Below are 23094 nucleotides of genomic sequence, written 5' to 3' on the forward strand. Positions count from 1 at the left end.
CACTTTGTGCACCATTCATCTCCAGCTTGTCACTATTCCAAAAAATCCTTGTCTTGTCCAGATACCTGTGTGGAAGAAGGCGCGGGGGCGGGGAGGGGGGGGCTGGTCAGTCCCTGCTGCCAGTGTGCCTACACCGTGAAAGCGCAGTGGCCTTGGCCTGCTGGGAGGGAGAGGGGGCAGCAGCTTTCTGCGTCTGCATGTGCAAACGGGAACTTCTGATCGACGTTTCAAGTTTTAACTCATTCCCTTCAGCCCTAGAATATGGCACGGTGGCTTGCATACTACACGTGTCCAGCAAATAGGGGATCCCTCTTAGAAAGCTGAGCGAAGCCTTGGGAAATAGTAATTCCTCTGTCCTAACAGCTCAGCTTTCCGCACAGGGCAGCTAGACCCTGACTCCCTGTCCTGCGGTGGCAAAACTTCACTGTGGCAGTGGCTATTGGCAATCTGAATCACCTGTTACTCTTTTGGGCTTAGATGCAATAGTAAGGCTACTCTCAAATGCCAAAGCAGGTGGTCTGAGGCAGACTTTAAAAAAAAAAAAAGGGGGCAATAAAAATGGTAATGCAAAACATTGTGATGCATTAATCAACGCAATGCAATCAATGTAAAAGCACTTTTATATCTTAAATGTTGCTATTGAATTTATACCAGTAAAAAGAGGCTTTACTCTAATGGCTAATTAGTTCCTGTGAATGCATTGCTGATAAGTTTCTAGTGGGTTGGCTGTGGGGCCCTGTATGTCATTGGAAAATATCAGAGCAAGGAAAACTTGGGTGGAGGTCCTGTGAGTATGATCATTTCGTTTGGGCAAGAAGGAGAAAGAAATGCTCTCCAGCCTACAAACCCCAAAGTACTGCATTTAAATTATTAGGTTTTGTATTAAAGTTCAATTAGATGTGGCTCTACAGCTGCTCTCCAAGATTCTTTCTTCCAGTCTGTATCAAAGCAGAAGCAGACTGAGTTTGAAATGATATGCCTAAGAAGTGGTGAGAGGACCCCTTGCATTTCTTCTGCTTCTTCTATCACAGCTGTTCCCCAGCTTGACAACAGAGTCATGATTTAATAACCTGAAAATAATGATCTGTCTTTGTTCAGCCAATTGGGAGAAAAACAAACAAAAAACCCAAATAAAAACAAACCCCAACCATTACTCTTAGTTTGCTTTTAGCAGCAAATTCCTGTTTGCTTTCTGTATCACAAACAGCAAACATACATCTTTACTTTCTCTATTTTCTTCTCTTTTCAATTTTCTTCTTTTTCTGATGGTTCTTCTATAGCACTTAAGGGCTCAGGCACTTCAACAAGGGTCCACACTTGGTTTTTGCAGCACTCTCTCGTTGGTGCTTTTCATTGCTCTGCCTCTGCAAATGAAGAAATGGGAAAACTGCGAGTACTATGCCAATGGGAAAGCATACGCTCTCTTTAAAGTTATTTTCACCACTGACTCATTCGTTGCGGAAGCTGTACTGGCAAAGTGATGTCCAAAAATGAGATGGCATGAATTCTTGGAGAGTCTGGGAGAAGTAATACACATGTTGAGGGATTTTTCACCTGAATTAATTTTGTATAATCATTGATATTTTTTTTTAGCTGTCTCTTTGCAGAAGCCCCCCCCCGTAGAGACCCCACAGCTACCCTAAAACAAAATCTTTATTCATAGCATCTCTAGGAAACTTGTTATGAAAAAGGCTGGGGAGTCACTGCAAGTAAGTGGGTCTTTCCTTGATGATCTCAGACAATTATATTGGAGGACGTGCCTGTAGTTGTACACAGGCCATTATTTTTTGTTACTGTTATTGTAATTATTATGGACAATGGGAGGGTAGGGAGGAGAGAAAAATCCTTGAAGAATGACTGATCCCAGTCAGTTAGATACTGGGAAGAAACAGTACCTCCATGTGTCCATAGATCACTGTGGTTTCTGTTGTCTTCACTCCCATTTATGTAACTGTAGCTGCCATTAGCAATAGTGTTAGCAGCACTAATGATCTGGATGAAGGTGTTAACCCAAACCTAACTGGTTGTCAGCGATGTAAAGAGAAGGTGGAATACCTGTCTGATGGCAGAATCAATCTGTAAGTCAGTAGGGAGATAGATTAGGAAAGTAAAATCAGCCTGAAAGATGTATGGAATCCTGTTCCTGCCGTGAGGAAATAAACAACATACTTGTGAATTGAAGGGATGCTGTTAGAGAGCAGTCCAAGGGAGACGCAGTCTGGTAATGGGTTTCGAACTGTACATGGACAGAACAAAGCAGCAAGCCAATGCTGTATTGAGTCTCTGCCCATCGTCTAGAGAAAAAGCATATTAGGAGGAAAGAGTAATGCCTGTTACTGCCATTTCATGAGTGTCTCTGAAGTGATGCGCCTAGTCCTGTTACAGTTTAAGTTAACTAAAGAAAATTACGTATATGAGAGAAAAAAGAGATGCGTTGGAATGGTCAGCCTACAAACAAGGAGGGTATTCACCTTCAAAATAAGAATATCCAAGGGGGTAAGGATCATCTGTCAACTATTTCCATGGTAATTATTAAAGGGGGGGATTTTTCACAGTGTTAAGGATTAAGATCAAGAAACTATGCTTTTAGACTAAAGAAGACAGTGTTTATTTAGGTTATGGTCTTAGAAGGGCATTTTTTTGTTTGTTTGTTTATTTTAGGATAACCATATAGCTGTGTTTGGCATGCTTGTTAGTGTAGTGGAAGCTTCCTGGTTCTGTAAATGAAATATGTTGCACAAGCAAAAGGTCCAAGGTTAGATTGTGCATTCACATGGGAAAGCAATTCAAGTATAATTTGGCATGTCAGTAGGCTGCTACAGAAATGCAGTTTTTTTGCTGAAGAGCACATAAGCAGAGGTGTTAGTAACACTGATGTAATGAGAAACTAAAAAATTCAGGAGGGTCAGAGTAGACAATGTAAGTTGATACTTGTTATCTCTGATCCCTCTAATTCCACTGTTCACTAAAGTAGTATCAGAAAGGACAAATAACATGTTTCAACTACTGACGCAGAGATGTACTCAAGATAAATGAAAATGGATCCTTCCAGACCCCTCAACCATGAAAGACCTATTTTATCCACGTCTGTATTTTACACCAAGCCCTTCTTCTAATGTCTGATCTCTACAAAAAAACCCCACCCCAAAACCAAACCTCTTCTTTGCAAGTCATGTGTGCATGATTACTAGTAAATTCATCCATTACTCTTTCTAACTTTCTAAAATCATTTTTTTTTTTTTTTTTTTTACCCAATGCTCCTACTACTAACATTTTTCAGGCTGGTAGACTGCACTCTGATAAGCTTCTAAATGGTGGGGGGGTTATATAACAAATATATTCCAGTGAACTGAGAAAATGAGAGAAAAGGAGAAAACCCTTTGACTAACTCTGAGGTGTTATCTGTGGTAAAAATAAATACCTGTTTCCAAATGACTCAGTGCTTTAGTGTACGTATATGCTTTTGTGCTAAGCATGTTCAGCTATAAACCTCACTTCAAAACCTGTACTCTTTGGGCTATGTTTTAAAGTTAATACCTACAGAATCTTTCCACAAGAGTTAATTCACATTGTTCTCATATGCTCGTTTATTTTCAAATATCTAGAGACTTGTCTGCACAAGGAAAATGAGGAAGTTGAGGGTAAATCAAATAAATTTAAATCCTTTAAGGAAATTAAGCTGCAGCAAGGAGAAGTGAGAGTATTTCCACAGGGGTTTAATATACTTTAATTTGTAGAATACGGCAAGAGAAAATAAAGAATATTTGAGAGGATGCTCCAAGGCAGGATCAACTATTTGCATTGACTTTACTTAGGCTGAGTCTTCTCATTTCTTTCGAGTCCCCTATTGTAGAGGTTTCCACGAGAGGAGTTTATCACACTAAACTTGCCTGATCCCTTATTTACACTGCTATGATGTTTAAAGAGTGATTTTTTTGCACCTGAAATGTCTGGGTCAACTTTCCTATACCTTGTGGCTTTTCTTTGCAGAGAAGCAAATTCATCATGGTTTTGTCCATTTTACAAAGGCGTTCTGCTTTTATTACTTCAGTCTCTAACAAAACAAATGACTTGAAGGCAGGCTGTAGCCATTAGGTGTCATTTGGTATTGTCTGGAGGGAGGATAGCTTACAACGTTTTCCAATTAAAATGTTCTTGTCTTTCTGGTATTTCTTTGAATCTGGCTGATACTATCCGAGGGGGGTGGGGGGAGAGAGAAGGAAAAAAAAAAAGCAAGCTATGTGATTTCCATTGATTAGAGAGAAAATTAATAGACCTTGAAGAATGAATGGGTATTCAATCTCTTGATTGACAGGTGATATTATATTGACTGTCAGTCGGTCTGGGGGTTTCACTTCACCAACATCGTTGAGTCCAGTTTTGTTGATCCTGCTACTTTTCCCACCACAGCTACCCATTCAGTAGTCTTCTGCTTGCCAAATTAGCCATCCATACCCTCTTCTTGCCTAGTCTTTTGTATCTGTGCTTGTTCTTTCTCATCTGACATTGTCTCTAGGAAAGTTTCTGATCTCTGATGTCTTACCAGTATACAAAAGGATGCAGTTACCTTTACTCTGTTAATACTTTACTTTATGGGTAATCAAGTTGAATGAGCTGTTTCAGGAACATCTCCATGCAAATAAAAGTGGAAAAAATAAGAACTATTTTTGTATGGGGGGGGGGGGGGGAAAACCACAAAAACGGGGGAACCCAAAAGCATCTCGTATGACTGTGTGCATATGTCCGAGTAGGATAAATGCTACACACAAAGGAAAAAAAATATGATTTATAAAGAAATGCTGACAGATGTGGCAGAAGTCACGAGGGGAGCAACTTTCTCCCAAGCCTGTGCCCTCTGCAGTTTGTTGATACCATATGCTGCTGAACTGTCATGTATCCACAGAATCCACTGCAGCTGAAAATGAAAAATTTTGAGTGCTTTGAACTTGCCAAGGGTCACTTGAAAACTGCTTAGCTCAAATGTCTCAGTAATGGTGGTATAGGACATATAGGAAAAATCTTTAGCTCCAGTCACCTTTAAACTTCCATGTTCACCTATGTGATAAGGTGATGTAGTACATGTTACTCTATAATGACAATAATAATAGAAAAAAGAAGCTCACCTGGCAGAACTTGCTGACTCAATGCCTACCCTCAGCTCCTGCAAGAAAACAACTATGATTGTTTTTTGAGCTGTAATTATATTCACACCAAGTGCGAGAGAAGCTTTACAGGGAAACTTTGCTGTAAGGAAGGATGTAGCTGTTAAACAAAAGCGTGAATTTAATAATCGTTTCTTACAAGTGTTAAGGGCACACGCACTCCATCTTTTCGTCTATCTCACTTCTATATATTTTTACTCTAGGCCATTCTTTGCTTCGAACTGACCATTTTCTCCAGAGTTCACTTAATGGTTTAGCAAGCTGTCTAGATGTATTGTGTTGATGTGGAAGGTATTGTTTGCATCCATTTTTCTGCAGCATTTGATATTTTACTGTGATTTCTTTGGTATATACATGTAGCTTTTTATGCATCCTGTACGTTTTTGTCTCTTTTGATTAAAATTCTTTTTCTTCTGTTTCTTAAAGTATCTGAGAAGAAAAGGCCTATCAGTGCCCAAATTTCCTAGCAAAGCTGAAAGCAAAGAGCAGTTCTTGAAGAGGCACAACGCAAACCCCTCCTCTTGATAACTGTTACCACTAATATGCTTGACTTGAACTCTTGCTCCCCTTCCAGTTTTGTTCTAGTTTGTGAATCTTTGAGTTTTAGAGTATGCAGTTAGCTGCTGTTCTCTCTTCCTCTGCAGATGCCAGTGTATTATTACCCATCTGGTCAGTACCCTACCTCAACAACTCAGCAGTACAGACCCATTGCCTCAGTTCAGTACAATGCACAGCGGAGTCAACAGATCCCACAGACTGCACAGCAAGCAGGTATTTACATCTGTTACTCATTTCTTCAGCTGCTCGCAGTGCCTTTGCTGGTGAAACCTAGTGGTTGCATTTTACTTTTGGATTTGAACAACGGAGGAGAAAACTGGTCATTGTTCTGTTTGAAAATACGGTGAAAACTACGAATTGAGAAACCCTTTGCTTGGAGATACCGAGCAATGGAAGAGTGAAGGTTGTGTTCTTCACCACTGCTGTCCTACACGCAGTGCCGTGTCCTCAGTGTCTGTGCTCCACATGAGGGGGCACAGAGAGCGCTGGGAGGGAACTAGTCTGAGCAGTCACATTGCATGTTCAAGCCTACCATTGCAGTTTGTCCTTCATCATGCAAACTCCTCAAGCGTTTGTAAGACTCTACACAGTGGACAGGTTTGCAGTGATGCAGAAGGGGCCGGTCTTGCTCCACCACCTTCTGCTCTCCCTGAGCCCAAGGAGCGGCAAGGTGGTCCGTGTGGTTGGTGCCCATCGGGACCAGCTCCCCGCAGCGACGTGCAGCTGGAAGGGGGGCCGTTACACTGTAAGAGAGTGAGTAGCAGGTCTCACAGTGAACCGGTCTCTTTTCCTGCTGTGTCATGCCACTCCTGATGACACCAGAGTAAGAGGGATGTAGGCAGTTTGGCTGGTGTGTGTTGAGGGAGGGCAGGGGTTGTGCTCATGAAAGGGTCCTCACATTTCAAGGGAATAAATGGTTCTTCTGGTTTTGGAGATTTTTTTTTTAAATTTTTTTTTAAGTTGTTGATTGTCTGTTTCTTTAGCGCACACCTCCCCTCACAGGGTATCTCAAACAGTAACTCCGAAGTGTGTGTGGGGTGTTGTTTCCCAGTAGGGCTTGCAATTACAGATGTGCCAGGTAGGACAAAGCATTCATCTTTCTGTCTGGGTTTGGCAGAAACCCTTCTGAATGGCAAAGCAGGTTCCCTGCAAAGGCATTGATACAAAAGTCTTTTAAGATGCAAGTCAAGAGCCCAGACATGAGACGTGAACAAGACTTACGGGGTCATCCAGCCTGTCAACCTGTCTCTGTAATGCGACTGCTGGCAATTTTGTTCACACTCTCTCAGGCACTCAGGGAAACAAAGACATAGCAAACACAGCTATAACTAAACAATTGATTACTTTTTTTTAATTTTATTTCTAATAAAATGAGTGGTGTTTTGGTCAGTGTCATTGTGGCTGGCTGACTGCTTTCATAACTTTGTATTTATACATTCCTGAGAGAGAAAGGGGTGAGATATTGCACAAAGGTCATCTGTGTCTTCTGACTTCTCCTGCCTTGACAGTCTGGTACCATATTTATTATTTCTTTATAGCGGGTCTTTGAATCTAAGTGCAAATCAACTTAGATGACATTATTTGTGTCTACTGTGTTGTTATAAAACCTATTTATTTGTTTAATGCTACATCCATAGCATAGTGGAGATTATGGTAAATGAAGTGCACAAGAAATGGTCTGAAGCACTTGAGTGATGTTCTGGAGAAGACCCAGCTGTTTGATCCTGAGGAAATCCTAGTTTTAAAGATATATTGTAGCACAGGAGCTGTTATGTTTGAGTACAGACAATGCAGAGATGCAAATGCTAATTTTGTTTCTGTGTTTACTGCATCGTTTTCCTTACATGTTTGGAAAACATGAGTCAAGGAGTTTGTGTAAAATCTTTAGCGCGTCAGTCTTTTTCTGCAATTCGCTCTTTCAGCTGCCTGCTCACTTGGAAACATTATTCTTATCTCTTGTTTAAAAATGAAAACATTGTGACTGTGGTTTAGACTCCCTGCTGTGGCGATGATTTTAAGCATTCAGCTATTCTCAGATCTTGAGACTTGGCTGAGAACAGATTCCTCAAGCCGGTTCATCCCTTTGGCCTCAGATACCCATAGTCGTCATCAGAGCGTGTGATAGGCATGCCAGGAAGCAGCTTTCTGTTTCCTACAGATCTTTTCTTGGAGATGGTGTAAGGACCTTTTGAATTTATGTTCCACTGCATCCCTTGACATTTGGAAGATAACTAGCTTTCCAAAATGTCACATAATTTATACTAAAATAAAAGAGAAATTGAAGTATAGAAAAGTATATTATTTATGCTACAGATTTACTGCAGGAGGTTCACTGTAAGCACTGAGACACCAAAAAAATCAAATGATTCCGTGATGGTTTCAGGTGGTTTCATGCCCAGTGTCTCTGCATCTGCTTTTCTTCCTGTCAGCCTGCCCACACATACATTTTGCTCCTTGTGTGCCCTGTGGCCTCAGCCCACCTGCAAAATCCTCATCTCTTTTGGCTCCTCTTTGATGCCCAGTAGCTGCTTGCTGGGCTGGAGACAGTGTTATGGCACCACAGCAGATTGACTGGTGGCACCTAAACAGAGCGAAGAACTGCTAGCTCGTACTGCAGCCTTTTTGACAGTAGGGCAGGTGAGCTGGGGTGCGCCTCTCCTCTTTCAAGCCACTGATTTTTATGAAACTTTAGAAATGTCATGTCTTTGCCGCGTCCATCTGTATGTCAAATGTGATAGAAATTAGATGATGAGCTCAGAAAGTTACTCTGAGGGTTATTTGAGGGAAAACTGGCAGAGTAATCACACTCATTTTTCCTTCAGAAACCAGTTTTAGTAAAAACAAAACACAAAAACACCAAAAAACCTTTTAAATCTTCCTAGAAACTTGTACGTGACTGGAAAACAGCAATCAACAAGCGAGTGTTTCAGACTGCAGTTTCTCTCTCCATGCAGACTTAGCTTCAGATCAGCACGTGAGCAGATTGTGCAGGAGCTGGGGATAACTAGGGGCAGGAAAATGGAGACGTGAAGGAGAATAGTGCTGGTGAAACAAAGTGCAGGTCAGGAGTATTGAGGATGGGAAGGGGGAACAGATGGGAAGGAGGCAGACGAAAAGATGATTTCTGAAATGGTTTCCCCAAAGACCTCACAACGCTTGCTGCTGTTTCAGAGAGAGGATGGCTGCAGTGCAGGCAGGCCTGTGGGAGCCCAGGCTGTCTGCCTGTACCTGCTGGCTGGCTCATACGGCAGCGTGAACAGGGAGGCAGCCTCAGCCTGGCAGCTCAGAAAATGTTTTATTAAAATAAAAAAGCTTGCCTGCTTGGAGGAGCTTTTGGAAGCTTTCAAAGCAGCAGCAAGGAGTTCAGATCTTAACTTTCCCCACTTTGGGCTGCAGAGGTCAAAGTTTGATCTAATGCCAGCAATTTGTTTTCATTTTTCTTAGAAAAGGTCTCTTCAGGAGCGGAGTGATATTGATGACTTTTACAGCAAACAGCTAAAGTAAAATGTCAGCACAGCGTTTGTGGCGGCTAAGGGAGCCTGTACTCTCTCGTGGCTCTGGAAGGAGAGCAATATTAAGTTAAAATGGCTCCAGGGCAGAAAAAAAGATGAGCTCACCTAAAATTAGATTAGAGCTTTGGCAGCAATAAATCATTTGGAGAGAAGGATGAGAACTTTTTTGTGTGTTTATTTACCTGTTTTTGTTTTGTTTGGTTTTTTTCCTTAAGTGCTGGCTTGTATGAGAACATAAGTGACCCATTTCTGGCAGAAGCCTTGTACAAAGAGAGTTGTCCATGAAGATTTTGTAAAAACCTCTGCCATTTGAATAACGTTCATTTCTGTTCAAGCCAAAATGTGGTATATGACGGTGTGGTAGCATGGTCTGTAAACAGAAATACTTTTATTTCGCTTGGATACATACCATCGTTGCTCTTCTTCATTATGCTGCTTCTGCACCATTCCTGTGTCCCGTCCTGCACAAAGCAAAGTTTTTCAAAGTGTTGCCATTGAGTGGGGCCAGGGTCAAGCCAGTGTCTGTCACACCGTGGCGTGTGTAGGACATCGTAGGTAGATTCTTCGGACGTGTTCAGGCAGCTGTTCTCAAAAACAGCATGCTCATTTTTCAAACTGTTTGGGTATGTTGCTATTACTCATTTCTGCACTGTATAACAGACGATACTTAAGGTACTGTGAAACGCCCAGTTCTGTAACCACACAGAAGAAAATATTATTTCTGTATTCCCATCTAGCAGTACTCTATAAATTGCACGTTTAGCATCATCAGTATTTCATTTTTCAGTAATTATCTCTATATTGATAGTTTCAAAAGCTTTCAATCCTAGTTACTGTGTTTGAATAGAAAAATAGATATATTGATGATAAATCAGTGAAGATTTGTATTTTATCATGATAGAAGAAATCAGCAATGTGTTATTTTATATCTGTGTCTCTATTTTCTTTCATTATAGCAAGTGCTGTGCACTCTGAGGATTTTTCATCTTAAGTACTTCATAAACATGAGCTGGATTAAGTACATGAGTATTACTTTGGGATATGCAACTGTTCTTATTGCCGTTCACAAATGAACAAGCTGCAACAAATTACATGTTTTTTTTCCTATTTTGGTTCATTGTTGTATGTTTGCCTCATGTTCCAGATAATTTCATAGCACAACAGAAATTTTATGGATAAAATAATATTTAGATTCTTGTTTGGGCCATAGATCTAAAAGGCAGTTAGCTTGGTTGATCACACAGTTGTAAGGTAAAAATCTGTGGCATGTGTTTTGCATCAGTAATGAAGATCATCTTTTGAGGAGATTAAAGCGAAGACCTGTAGTATTTGGTTGAAAAATCTTCCAGTCAAAAGTTTACACTATAATATTTCCAGAGAAAATAAGATGGTATTTGTCATAATTGGATGGTCTTTAATTCCTGCAATTAATGTAATGATTTTAGGATTTCTCATACATTTGAGATTCAACAAATGTTGCCATTATAACTTGTTTCAGTGCCCAGATAGCATGGGAAGGCTCAGATTGCATAGGAAATCTCTGCTTTTTCCTAAAAGCAGACTAGTTGGTTGTGTACAGTAGCACCATGGGCAAAAGGAAGTCATTATGTGAGGAAAGTATGTATCTGAACGCTGCCTGGATGTAGAGTCCTTTCCTAATAAGTATCCATGGATCTTCTGTAAACAGCAAATGTTTGTCTTGAAAGAAAGGTAATATTTCTGATGGAGTACTGCATTATTAGCCTTTATAGCTTACAGTAAGGAAAAAGAGGTAATTGTCTCTTTAATGCAGCTCTGAAAACAAATTTTAAGCGAAGACAAAATGTACCTTAACAGAGTCCATAAATTTGTTTAGGTAGAAATCAGAGTCAAATTGACAATGAAATACTGAATTTTTGCTTAATTTAATCAGTTAGGTGTCAGCATAATTGAAGAGTATTATCTTCAAGTCTCCTTCATCCTCTTTGTCTTCTGAAAGCATTTGTCACTATAAACTGATACTGAGAGGAAAAAAAAAAGGGGGGGGGAGGGAAATGTGCAGCACTAAAAAAAAAAAAATTGGTTTGTTATTATGGTCATTAGAGAACCTTATGAAGAAAGATTGCAGCTTTCTACCTTCATTAGCAACCTGACAGGAGCTCATGGTCCATGAGAGATTTGTTTGCATAATTCCATCTATAATTTCTGTGCTTATATAAACATAAACAACTTCAATTTTTAAGTATCTAATTTTCTGAAGAAACTGTTTCTCCGACAGTAATTGCTTACTGCACTATTGAAACAGATTTGTACTGGAGGTGTCCATTGGTGTTTAATGCTATATATATATATTTTTTTTTTTTTTTCCAGCAGATATTGCTTCTCCTGAAAAGCATTGCAGGGGGGTGTGTGTCTCATTTTTACAGGGGTTTGACAGGAACGGGAGGGACAGAGCCCTACTGTTTCAGATACTTAAGCGTAGTGCTGAGTTCATTAATGTTGATGTAAGGCTTGGAAATTTAAAAGCAGTTTATGAAATGGGAGGGCCAGATCAAGAAATTGATCTGCAATTACTTGCAGAAATTGCAGTAGGAGGACTAAGCTCAAAATTGTGATCTTGAAGTGATCCACACTGATATTATTAGTTTCTGTGCAAGTATTTTATGTTGAAGTTGCCCAGAAACTTAAAGCTTTACCTACAAGCACTTCCATTTTGACAGTACTGAGTGTCTCGGACCAAGAGCATCTGCAAGGCAGAGCTAAGCACTCCTTAGAGACTTCTTCTGACGGGTATGCTGTGGAAGTGCCTGTAGCAAACCTAGGGGACTGCTCTTCAGGCTTGTTCTGAAGAGCACCTTTCTCACAGTGCTTTCTTTAAAGGTGTGAAGGAACAGAGAATTAAGTGCATGAAAAAGAAGGGCCATAAAGCAAGAAACTAACTCACTTAGTTCTGATTATATATTTTATGTTCTTTTTTTGCAACTTTAAGGTCTTGTTTTTGTAGTATTTCACAATTGTATATGGTGTGTGATTAAGATTAGCTCCAAGACCCATCCGCCTCCTCAGTGTTTCCTATTAGCTACCCATAGGGAGTTTCTTACCTAGAATTTTGCACCCTGGTTTTCATTCCCCGACTGCTGGAGGAGGGTTCTGTGACTGAATATTGCATTCAGGACTTTTCAGAAGCTTGCTGGGAGAGCCGGGACTGGGGCTTAAAAGTTTTTAAATTTCTAGTCTTAGAAACACTAAATCCTGTTGTCCTTCTGACATTAAGCAATAGTGCTGCACCAGTACTGAACCAGCATTCAGATTTACAGAATATCTGTAATTTAAATTAATAGCACAACTAATAGTACCACACTCCCTGCAGCGTACTTGATTCTGAAAATTAAAAGGCAAAATCACTTTTCTCAAAAAGCTTTGTTCTTCCTCAAATGACTTGTTTAATTATTCAGCATTCACACCAAGAGAGAGCAAATATTGAGGGAAGAGAACACCGGTGGGCTCAACAGCCATAAGAGTCTTAAGACAGGTATCTATTTGTGGTTTTCTTTCAAGGCTTCTCAAGTTTTGTTCAACTTCTCTAGCACTAATTAAAATCTAAGCCATTTCTGACAGTGTTCCTAGGGTTTCACACTGAAGTACGTTTTTTTGGGGGTTTTTTTGGTTTTTTTTTTTTAAATTAGTATGTGTTAATCTCTATTTTTTCAATGTACAGGAGCAAGCAGAGAGAGAAAAGATTTCTAACAGCATTGTGCAGTAGATAGGACTTCAAAATAGCCTCTGTAAAAATTGCAGAGGCCACAGTAAGATGTAGGGAACACACTAAGGTATTCAACAATGTCTACAAAGAATCTTTGTATTTCTGTCTTCTTTGCCAGAAAGAGTCATACATCATCTCTATTGCTAATTCTGTGTGTGATCAATGCACAGTGCTCCCACTTCTTGCGATGGAATTTTCCAGCACTGAATAATTGAGAGGTTTATATTGTAGTCCTTGAGAGCAAAGACAGATTTCATCTTTTCTTTTTTTCTTTTTTTTTTTTTATTTTTTCTTTTCCGATACCATCCTGCAATTGCTACAACTAGTGGAGCCCCACCCTCGACAGGAATGCTGGAAGGTCTCTCTGGAGAGGCAGAGACCGCCTCCTGCTCTGCTTCAGGCATGGTGCTCGCAGTAGATCTATAGGCTTTGGGGCTCAGTTTTCTGTAACTTCCCTGCAGGTGAAAGCATGCAGTGAGATGGAGAAGTGCAGGAGGCTTTTGGGTCTAAGCTAATAATTGAAGCAGTACTCCGAATGTACACCAGAGATCTGCACTGTGGGGTGGGGGCTTTTGCCTTACAGTTGCTATTGATTGAGGATTTAAGAATCGAAGCACATTTTGCAGTTGTAAAACTTAATAGAACATGACACTTATTTAGATTGGGACGTGGCAGAAGAAATGCGTGTGAGTATGAGCTGCCTGGAAGAAAGGCCACAGCGTGTGTTTAGTGTTAGGGCAGAGGAACTCAAGAACGATGTCCCAGTAACTGAAGCGGTGTTCTGCTGACCAGCCTTGGTATGTGAAAAGGTCCTAGTGCCTTTACCTGAATTTTGTTCAACCTTTGTTATGGTCAGTTATTGTTTGCCTAAGCCATCCACAAGAACAGCATCCCTCTGCAATTGCAAGGACATTTTCATTTTGACTCACCAATGTTAGATATATAGAATGTATGCATATATATAGCAAGTGAGCAATTGTCTTAATTTCTCTTCTGTTTGTTTGCAAGTGGAATAAGGCTGATAGTGTGGGTGTGTGAAGGAGGCAGCCCTTGAGTCTTCCCGAAGAAAGGAGCTGGTTTCCTTAGCAACAGGCAAGGATGCATGATACCTCTCCAAATAGTTCTTCACCTCTTCCCCGGGTCCTGCTTTCTGTTGCAGCTCGCTCAATTGTTGCAGCAATTATGCACCAGAGCAGATATCATTCCTGCAGCATGAGCTAATTGTAATTCGTTGTGGCTGGTAGCTGTCATTGGTATCGGACAGAAAATTAAAAAAATTGAATTTGCTGTCTGAGTGTCTGGTTCTAACAACAGCTTGATTATTTCTGTTATTACTAGTGATACATAGCCCCTGCTGAGGTTTCGCTTCCAGTGGGTATCGCTGGCATTTATCATTATGAACTATAAGGATAAATGCAGGTTTTCTTGCTGCAGACTCTGGTGAGGGTTCCCTCATGGCTGATAGGATGTAGATTGAGAAGGGAAAAAAGCCAGTCTAAAGACCTAGCTGTAAATGCGAGTCATTTTATGTTAATTCACTCCAGAACTGGCAAGTAGAGGTTGGTTAATACTATTCACAGCTTCTGTTTCTGCTTCTGTTTATGTGCCGGTGGCAAGATGTGACTATATCCTCATCAGGAATGTTATTTTCAGGATGGAGGGACAAAGAAGCACACTACTCAATATGTTGAACTGAAATTCACCTAGAGATTTCCATGATGTAGAAGTTTGAATCCCTAAGCCAACCATACCTGAATAATGGGAAGTTAGATAAGCTTTTTTCCGCAGTATATCTGTAAGGAGATGAGATGAGAAGTACTTTACCACAGATTTTCCTTCTGTATTTTTATGTATTTAATTTTATTTTTATTTTCAGTGCAATGCTCAGGATCCTAATGTCTGGGCAACAAATACAGTCTTTTTCGACTGCCATCGTACAAGCACTTAAGAACAAGGAAAGGAAGACAGGGCAATCTGTGCGATAATGACTATTGCACCATAGTCATGCCAGGAGCTACAGCTAGCCTTGAGAGCCCTCTGTGCTAAGAACTGTGTATATAAATGTGAAGAGATTTTCTTTTTCGTCCCTGAGATGCAGCAAAGAGCTTGCATCCAGGGCTAAAGGAATATTACTGTAGGCACCTTAGTGGCCATCCAGTTCAGGGCTATTGTCTGTCTCTAAGTTCCTTAGACAGCTTAGGTAAATAAGAAAAAGAAAAAAAAAGCTTTTACTGCAGCAGCTGTTCTTTCATTTGTTACCTGTAAAATGTTGGGCACCCAAACTTCCTACTGAATGCTGAAAATGGTAAGTAGCTTTTGGGATCATACACGTAGGATCCTCATGTGTGCTCACCTAAATATTACTGTTTGGAATAATTCATGTTTTTGCAAGTGTTTGAATTTCTCATCATCTTCAGTCTTGGTGTTCCTTATATTTGCTTACACAATGAAAACCCACAACTATAATGGGAAGTTTTGCCTGTAAATAAGAGCAGTCTCTTGCATGTTGCTAATCATTTCTCTCTAAAAGACCTTAGCCCTGCGGCATTACTTGAAGAAAAAAAGAAGGAACACACACACACACACAATGCAGCCATTTCTGAGCAAGCAAATATTTAGATGCTATGTATGTATCCTTGCTTTTTTTGTCAGCTTGTGTTACCAAAACAATTTATTATATGCTTCAGCATTGTCCGCGGGGCTTCCAAGTAGCATGCTGGTAAAACAGAACATCTTCAGTAGCATCTGCTCAACACTGCTGCATTTCCAGTTTGCTCTTTGTTGAGAGCTACCTTTCATCAGGTACTGAGTCTGCAGGAGTGCAAAAGACTGGATTTTTACAGGTCCTACAAAGGAACCTCCACAAATTAAATTTTTAAGGTTGCCAAGTACCACTTCACAGGATAAGCAAAAGAGAGGAAATAATTTATAAGAAGCAATGTGTTACTTAAAAATGATTGCTGCGTTAATAGTTTGTATCAAATGGCAATTTTAATTCTGTCTCTATTGGAGAAATAGAAAGCAATTAATCTTTTGTAGCACATCGTGAAAAACAAGGGCTTAAACAGGATCTCAGTGAGGCTATTCCCTCACTTAACCTTGAGCTGGGCAATAAATAATTACAAATGCAGCTACATCGCAAGGCAAAAGTAATTTGGTGAAATAGAATTATCATATAATGCAGGAATTAGAAATCTGAATTAGGTTTCCCGATGTTCTTTGTTCCAGAAAAGTATGAATTCGCCTGTGATTTGTGTGTAAAAGAGTGGAGCCAGGTTTTACAAAGCACCTTTTATACCCAAGCTATCACCAAATTATTTGTATTGCAGTGCTGGCATAGGCAAATGCTCGTGCGCTCTTTCAGCTATAACTCACATCACGTAGAGCCTCTGATGATAGGACTTGTTTTATGGAGGGAGAAGGTGATGTCCAAGGTGCATGGGTGTATTAACATCTTTTGAATAATTTCCTGCTCTTCGCTCAGGGCACCATATCATCAGTGCTGCCTTCCATAAAATTTTCAGTGGTACCGCATCATACAAAGTTTCTGCTCCATTGTGGAGGAGACTAAAGATACAAGTCAGAGCTGCTTTACCCTAAGCCCCTCTCTCCTGCCCATGCAGCTTCAGGGGACGCCTTTCCCCTCAGTGCCACGCTGCTGTTTCTTACAGCTCCCATGTATGCCTTGTAGATCCCAAAGCAGCGTTGCTAACCTTGCTTCACCTTGGAGCTTTTCCACCAACTCGGTGGAAGCTGGTTAGTGAAAGGATCAATGAAGCATACGTGATATGGGTCATCAGTTCATACCATGGAGCTGTGTGCAGGATGCTCTGATGAGGAGAGGCAAAGGGTGTGGAAAAAAAATATGCAGGAGGAAGTGAGAGCGCTGTATTTTTCTACTCCAGAAGTGTGCTTCAACATACTGGCCCACCGGAGCAATAGGCAGGAGCCATTCAAGCCCCTGGCTAGCTCTGTAAAAATGGGAAGCCATGAGTTTATGTCAGGGTCACGTTAAGGAAGAAAACTTTCCTAAGTAAAATAATACAAATATTACTCTGCTTTTCTTTGAATCGCTCATCTCTGTCTCCCAGAAATATGGCCTTGCAATATAAGGAGCAAGAAACCTGTTGCTAGGAAGCATAGCTAGGAATAGCAGTGGGTTTGTAGGGCATTGTCCAAAGTCCTGTTGAGTCTGCACACTGGTCCTACTAATTTCAGGGAGATACCATATGTATGCAGTGAACCATATTTATACTTCCATGGTGGAAACTTCACAGTGATAGAGACTCATCTGCTTTTATCCGTTTTGTCCATGTTTTGATAGTGAGCTATGGAGTGTTTACAAACTAAATTGAGGATATTTCTTAGTTTTATAAAATGTAAAAAATAAATGTAATGTGTAATTGCACACACGTTCCTTGTTTCTTCCACGCAAATTTGAGACTAACCAAATGGCTGCAAAAGCAAAATGACGTGGTGTGCTTCAATTTGACAGAAGTTAATAAAAGGAAGAGGAGCCTGTACTTTTTTCTCCACACCCCCCACCCCCCTGATGTATTTACTTGTTACATTATAAGGAAGAAAGTGGAAGTGCAGAGCTATTCATATTTATTAGGATTTGTAGTCAGGTGAGCAGTGTGTGGTAGGACTGAGTCTTTTTAGTCCTCAAACAAACCAGTTTTCTGACCGATTTGAAGCCTGGAGGAGGGCACAGTTAGTTCAATTTGTCTGCGCATTCTATTTGGTTCTGATTAATATGTTATATGAGTTTACAGTGGTGTTTGAAATGCATCAGGCAGCTGATTTGTGCTATAATATGGCCCATTGTGTAAATACAGAGTGATATGATTTATTGGAGAAACAGGTGTGGGCATGTGGAAATACAGTTTGCCTTAGAGAGTTGTTTCTAATTGACTAGTAAAATGCTGTTTCCGAGTAGGCTATAATTAATCAGCAAGAACTCTTTTCCTGAGTTTCCTCCTGTAAAGGAACAGACTCAGCACATCCATCAAGTAGAAACTGAGAAAATGAGAGGGGGAAAACAGCCTGAGCCTCCAGTGAGCAGAGTGGTTGTATTGCCGTGAAGCAATCCCAGCAGGGCACTTTGCTGAGTGATCGCAACATTGGCTTTGAAAAGAAATCCTGAATTTCTCATTTCTCGTAGGTTTGTTAAAGTTTTAGTACACTTGCAGTGGCTACTGCGTACCAAGAAGGCAGCTGAGGTCGGTCAAGAAAAAAACGATGGCACAAAAAATGGGCTGGTAAACCAAAACGTTTCTCTGGTACCTCTTTAAGTGGTCTCAGACATTCTCATCTTCTTTTCATTACATTGTGGTGTGCAGGTACATCGGTAGTTACTGTAATAGCTCTAATCATGCTGAGCTCACTAAAGCACAAAAGTGAATGTCAAAAACTTCTGTTGAATATCTATTTTAGAGCAGCATTGTTACACTGTTTTCAAAACCTTTAGGTCTGGAGATGTTTAATCTGGAGGTGAAACAAGTGATAACCCAGTTTTTATAATACGTTGTAGTCATTAGAAAATTTCAGTACATTTTGATCATCAGAAGTGTGATCTAGCTTGATTTTTGTATATATTGTAGTGGCGACAGACCTGTCACGCTGAGAGGTAGGCCTTTGCTGTGCACTCTACACTGGTGGTGGAACAGGAGTGGATGTTGGTAGATCTGCTGTGCAGGTGGTTGATTTCAGACTCTGCTTTAGTAGATTCAAGAATATATTATTTATCTTCTTCAGCAATTTGGGAATGAGATTTATTTTTTAATACCTGCAAATCAAAGGACTCCCATTGTTTAGTGCAAGGTCCATAGAGCTTACTGGTTAGAGAAGTACATTTGCAAGGAAGGCAGGGCTTCCTGGATGTGGAAAAAAGGGGAGTGTTTGGGTGTCCATTATAGGAATCAGCCCTCAGAAAACCACCTGCTTAATTTGCAAGAGTTGACTTCTCTTCAAAAATCTTAAAAACTAGCTTGTTGGAGTGAAACCCAGAAGCCCAACAGTTAGATCGGGTCGTGTGTATAATTTCATAGTTGGGTTGTGCTGTAAATGAGCAGAACCCGTAATGTTCCAAATGGTAGTTCAATTCCTTAGGTCAAGGTCATGTGTCATGTCTTTCTGGTGACTTTGAAACTAGGGATAATTTTATATTTGTTTTCCAAGAATGCCCATTAATTGCTTAAGAAACTACCTTCGTCTCGCTGCATAGTGAAGGTACTAAAAGTACTCTTTCAGGATTCAGTATATCAGATGAATTTTTACCTTTGCTCAAAAAGTGGCTATCCAAGCATTATTTAGTGTCTAAAGAAGGACAGAACTAAGAGGAAGATACTGAGTCTGTCCTTTTTAAAACCTTGTTTCTCTAAATGCCTGCAATTTCTACAACTCACTTCTATATATCGTACTAGAAACACAGCCTGTGGGCTACTGGCGTCCTTGGGAAGAATTGTGTTGGCCTCAAGAGCTGCCCCTTGTGGCATGAACGTTGGGGACTTCCTAGTACCAGCAACTCAATCTTGTTTAAAAAGTACTTAAATTTATTTTTTTCTTGGAAACAATTTTGTGAGGTTAAGAGCAGTCACTGTATGATAAAAGGAAAGGTGAAATAGGTGAGGCTTATTGACATAGTTCCCCCAGTTTGGCTGCTTTTCATGTGAAAACCAGCTGTCTCCTTTGACTTGTCTTTTTTTTCCCCCCTGCAGTGGAGCTGTGGGCCACTGAAGTGCATACTTACATCCATTCCTGTTCAGGTAATCATTTCAGGGATATGAGCACCATCTTGCTCAGTAGGACTTGCTTACGTGTTTAAAATCCTTTCCTGTTATAAGGATTATTTTTTTCCTTATCTGAGGCAAAAGCATGAGCAGAACTGAGCACTACTGCTTCCTAAGGGACAGCGGATTCTGTTCTGATCCCAGTTGACCAGCAGTTGATTTCGTAACATCTTCAACACCCATGCTTTTGGATGACCTCAAGACCAGATAAGTTTGTGTGGAGCTTTTTTGCTTGTTTATTTTTCAGTATGCTTTGTGTCAATCTGTTTCTTTCCAAAAATGAACATCCTTTATACAATTAAAAGCCCTGTATGTGTGACTTCTGAGTATGAGGAGAACGTGTATAGGCAGGTACATTCTTCCTCGTATGATTAAACGAGGAGGAAAGAAAACTTGTGGCTTCAAGCACCAACTCTCCACAGGGCAGGAGGTTGACATTTGACAAGAAGAATGCCCTTTTGAGGTGTCCCAGCAAAAGCAGATGCAGATTTCATCAAGGCCTGATCTTTTGAAATTCACTTTGCCTACTCAGCGTACTTCTCACAGGATTTTTCCCACAGCTCATAAACGTCTACACCTGTGTAAGGGCTGAGGTGAAGTCTTTTATAAGCTGTCAAGCTCAAAACCACTTTGAAGTCCTCCTGTGGTTCATAACACTGGAAATATGAAGATTAGAAATTCTGCTGGGAGGCACTTCAGCAATTTATAGGGAAAATTCTGTGCAATATATATGATTATTATGTAATTAAATACTGCATTTCATTCATACTTGCCTAAGTTGCTGAAATTAAAGTTGTAGGGGCTACTTTTGCATTGCCTTTTCCTGATTTCTGAATATTAACCATGCTACCCTGGTGCTCTCTGAGGCCATATTGGACACAAATGCATTGGCCTGTGTTCCAGTTTTAAAAATCTGGAATGTGTGACTCCTTAAGGCAATGCAGCTGTAGCCAAGCAATGACAAATTTCTCGCAGTTTTCAGTGCTTGATTTTCGTTTTGGGGGCTTGCTTGTCTCTGTACAGATGTCTGGTCTGTGTGGTTTGCTCCAGATTTGTTTCTCAAGCTTTTTCTTACAGGTCATGCATCCCTAGCTTTAGGAATAACTGCAGCTCCCTGCTGAAGGGTCCTTCGGTAGCGAAACTGCTGTGATCACACTGTGGAAGAGTGGGGCTGGCGTGAAAGGAGCCTTGGGGGGGTATGGGACTTCTTTTTACTTCAGACCTTAACCTTCTGCTGGCGTGAGCTGATGTTTGGGACAGGTGCATCTGCACAGACCATCCTGCACCATCAGATTTCTTATTTGTGTGCAGGGCTTGGGAGAGAATGGTGCTGCATGACTAAAGGGTATGTAGATTTTCCATCCTGGCCACTTCAGCCTCTGGTCTGAAAAGCAGATTATTATCTACTGAGTTAGAATTGTATTTGTATTTTGGCAGTACATGGAAGATAGAGCCTTAACAAAGAGATACCAGTTGTCCTTGCTTGAGCAATAATATTGATCCCAAAAAGATGGAGCAGCTTTTGTCTTCTTGTTACAAAAGATTGTTATCTTGACATAACAGAAACTGAAAAATTGAACGTAATATAGGGGGGAATTTTCCTTTCATTTGAAGGGCAGCGCTGCAAAAAGACACTTTACAGTTACTGGGCTGTAAAAGCAGGTGGTAAAATACTCTCAGCTTTTATACGGTATTTACCTTTTAAGGCAGCTTTCCAGAACCACTGTCTTAGGCCTGGGAATCCTGCTACTATTTTCCTCAGAGACCTAAGGAAGCTGACATATATGGAGCATTTCCAGTTTTCGTGTTAACTTCTTGTTTGTGTTGCCATAGTTGCTACAGCCCTCGAGTAGAGCCATGGCTAGGTATTACTGAACACGTAGTAAGAAGGAAGGGGGGTTGGGGGGGACTATGTGCCCCAGCAAGGTTCTGAGCAGTATGGAGAAAATGGGGAAAGGGAGACAGCAAGGAGCAGATGGCAAGAGCAGAAACCACTTTATCTCCTTTCCTTTTGATGATGCTCTCTGTTTAGTCTTTTTCTTGCAAAAGAGTCATGAAATCGTAAGTTCATCACACTGTGTTATGAGATGCTGGGGTTTGTTCTGTAATGAGATCTTGGAGGCCCAGGAGACCATCCTTGTTTTCCTTTTGGAAGAAAAATGAACTGCTGCTGCAAGCAGCTAGGCTGGCTGCTGTGGCCAGAGTGCCTGTGCAGTGGGAAGCTGTTGGAGGAGAGGGAGGCGGAGCAATAGTTTTCCAGTAAATTGGGCTTTTCAGACAAAGTAACATTTGTGCCCACACGGAGAAGTTAGCCTTCCAGGGGAAATGTCCCGAAAGACATTTCAAAGACTGCAACATAGAAATGGGTGTTTGGGAAGGAGGGAGATTTGGAACCTATTTAAGAGTGCAGTTTTCCAGGGAACGGGATAAAGTGAATGTTTTCTGGGTTAGAGGGTGTGGGAGGAATAGAAGTAAACATTTTCTGGTCACTTCTACTGCTCCGATTACTAGAATGCTGTGAGGGTTATTTCATCGCTTCAGGACGACAAGTGCAGGCAGGTGATGGGGTAGGGAAGGGTATTCTTATTTCTTCTGTCATTGAAACCAAGTCAGGGGCTATGGCAATTACTTCTGCCTCCTGCCCAATTTGCAGTAGAGAGGGGAGAATCCCTCCCCTGCTCAGAGGTAAAGTTTAGCAGAATATTTCTGGTCTTTTGGTAAGGTAGAATTTGAGGGGATGCTGCAAATGCGCTCCTTTATTTAAGTAGCAAATGTAAATCTGAAGGGTATAGACAAGAAAAAGAAAGGGGAGGAGTGACTTTCTTGTCACAGCTTTGATGTTCAAGTTGTTACTGAAGAAACAAAAATTACCCCATTCTTCTCCCTTGCTTGAAGAAATCTATTTCTGCCTTGTACTTCTATTAATTGCTGTAAAAAAAAAAAATGAGTGTACTAAACTAATTCTTTTACACTGCATTGAGCTTAAAATAATGTTGAATCCATATTTCCATTAGCTAGCAATGAAAAAACTGTTAAGAATAACACTTAACATACAATCAATTGAATTCCTGCAAATGTTTCTAAAGAACAACGGTGCTGCAGAGCCGTAAATAAATGGAAGCGATAGCCTGCGCTGTGCTGTAATACCTGTACTACCAGGAATTTCAATTCAAGGGAAAAAATGTTTTTTCTTCTAATCATTAGCTTAGAGCTACAAAAATAGATAAAGGGGCAGCTTCAAAAAGGTGCTAGCTCTTCTTTCCCATATGCTTTAGAGAAGTTAGGAAGATAACTAAGTTTTGCCACTTTTGTGTCTTCTCCAAGTCTTC

General features: G+C 40.6%; 1 protein-coding gene across 1 annotated transcript in view; it reads left to right on the forward strand.

Annotated features, from left to right (window-relative positions):
• The window catches only part of ARPP21 (cAMP-regulated phosphoprotein, 21kDa), a 203078-nt gene that overhangs the window by 159325 nt on the left and 20659 nt on the right, over positions 1 to 23094 (forward strand). The window contains exon 20 of the mRNA XM_009329989.1: positions 5807 to 5933. Coding sequence (XP_009328264.1) covers positions 5807 to 5933 — 127 coding nt within the window. The remainder of the gene's footprint in view (positions 1 to 5806; positions 5934 to 23094) is intronic.

This window comes from Pygoscelis adeliae, unplaced genomic scaffold (genome assembly GCF_000699105.1).
Source record: "Pygoscelis adeliae isolate BGI_AS28 unplaced genomic scaffold, ASM69910v1 Scaffold368, whole genome shotgun sequence".
Classification (NCBI taxonomy): Eukaryota; Metazoa; Chordata; class Aves; order Sphenisciformes; family Spheniscidae; genus Pygoscelis; species Pygoscelis adeliae.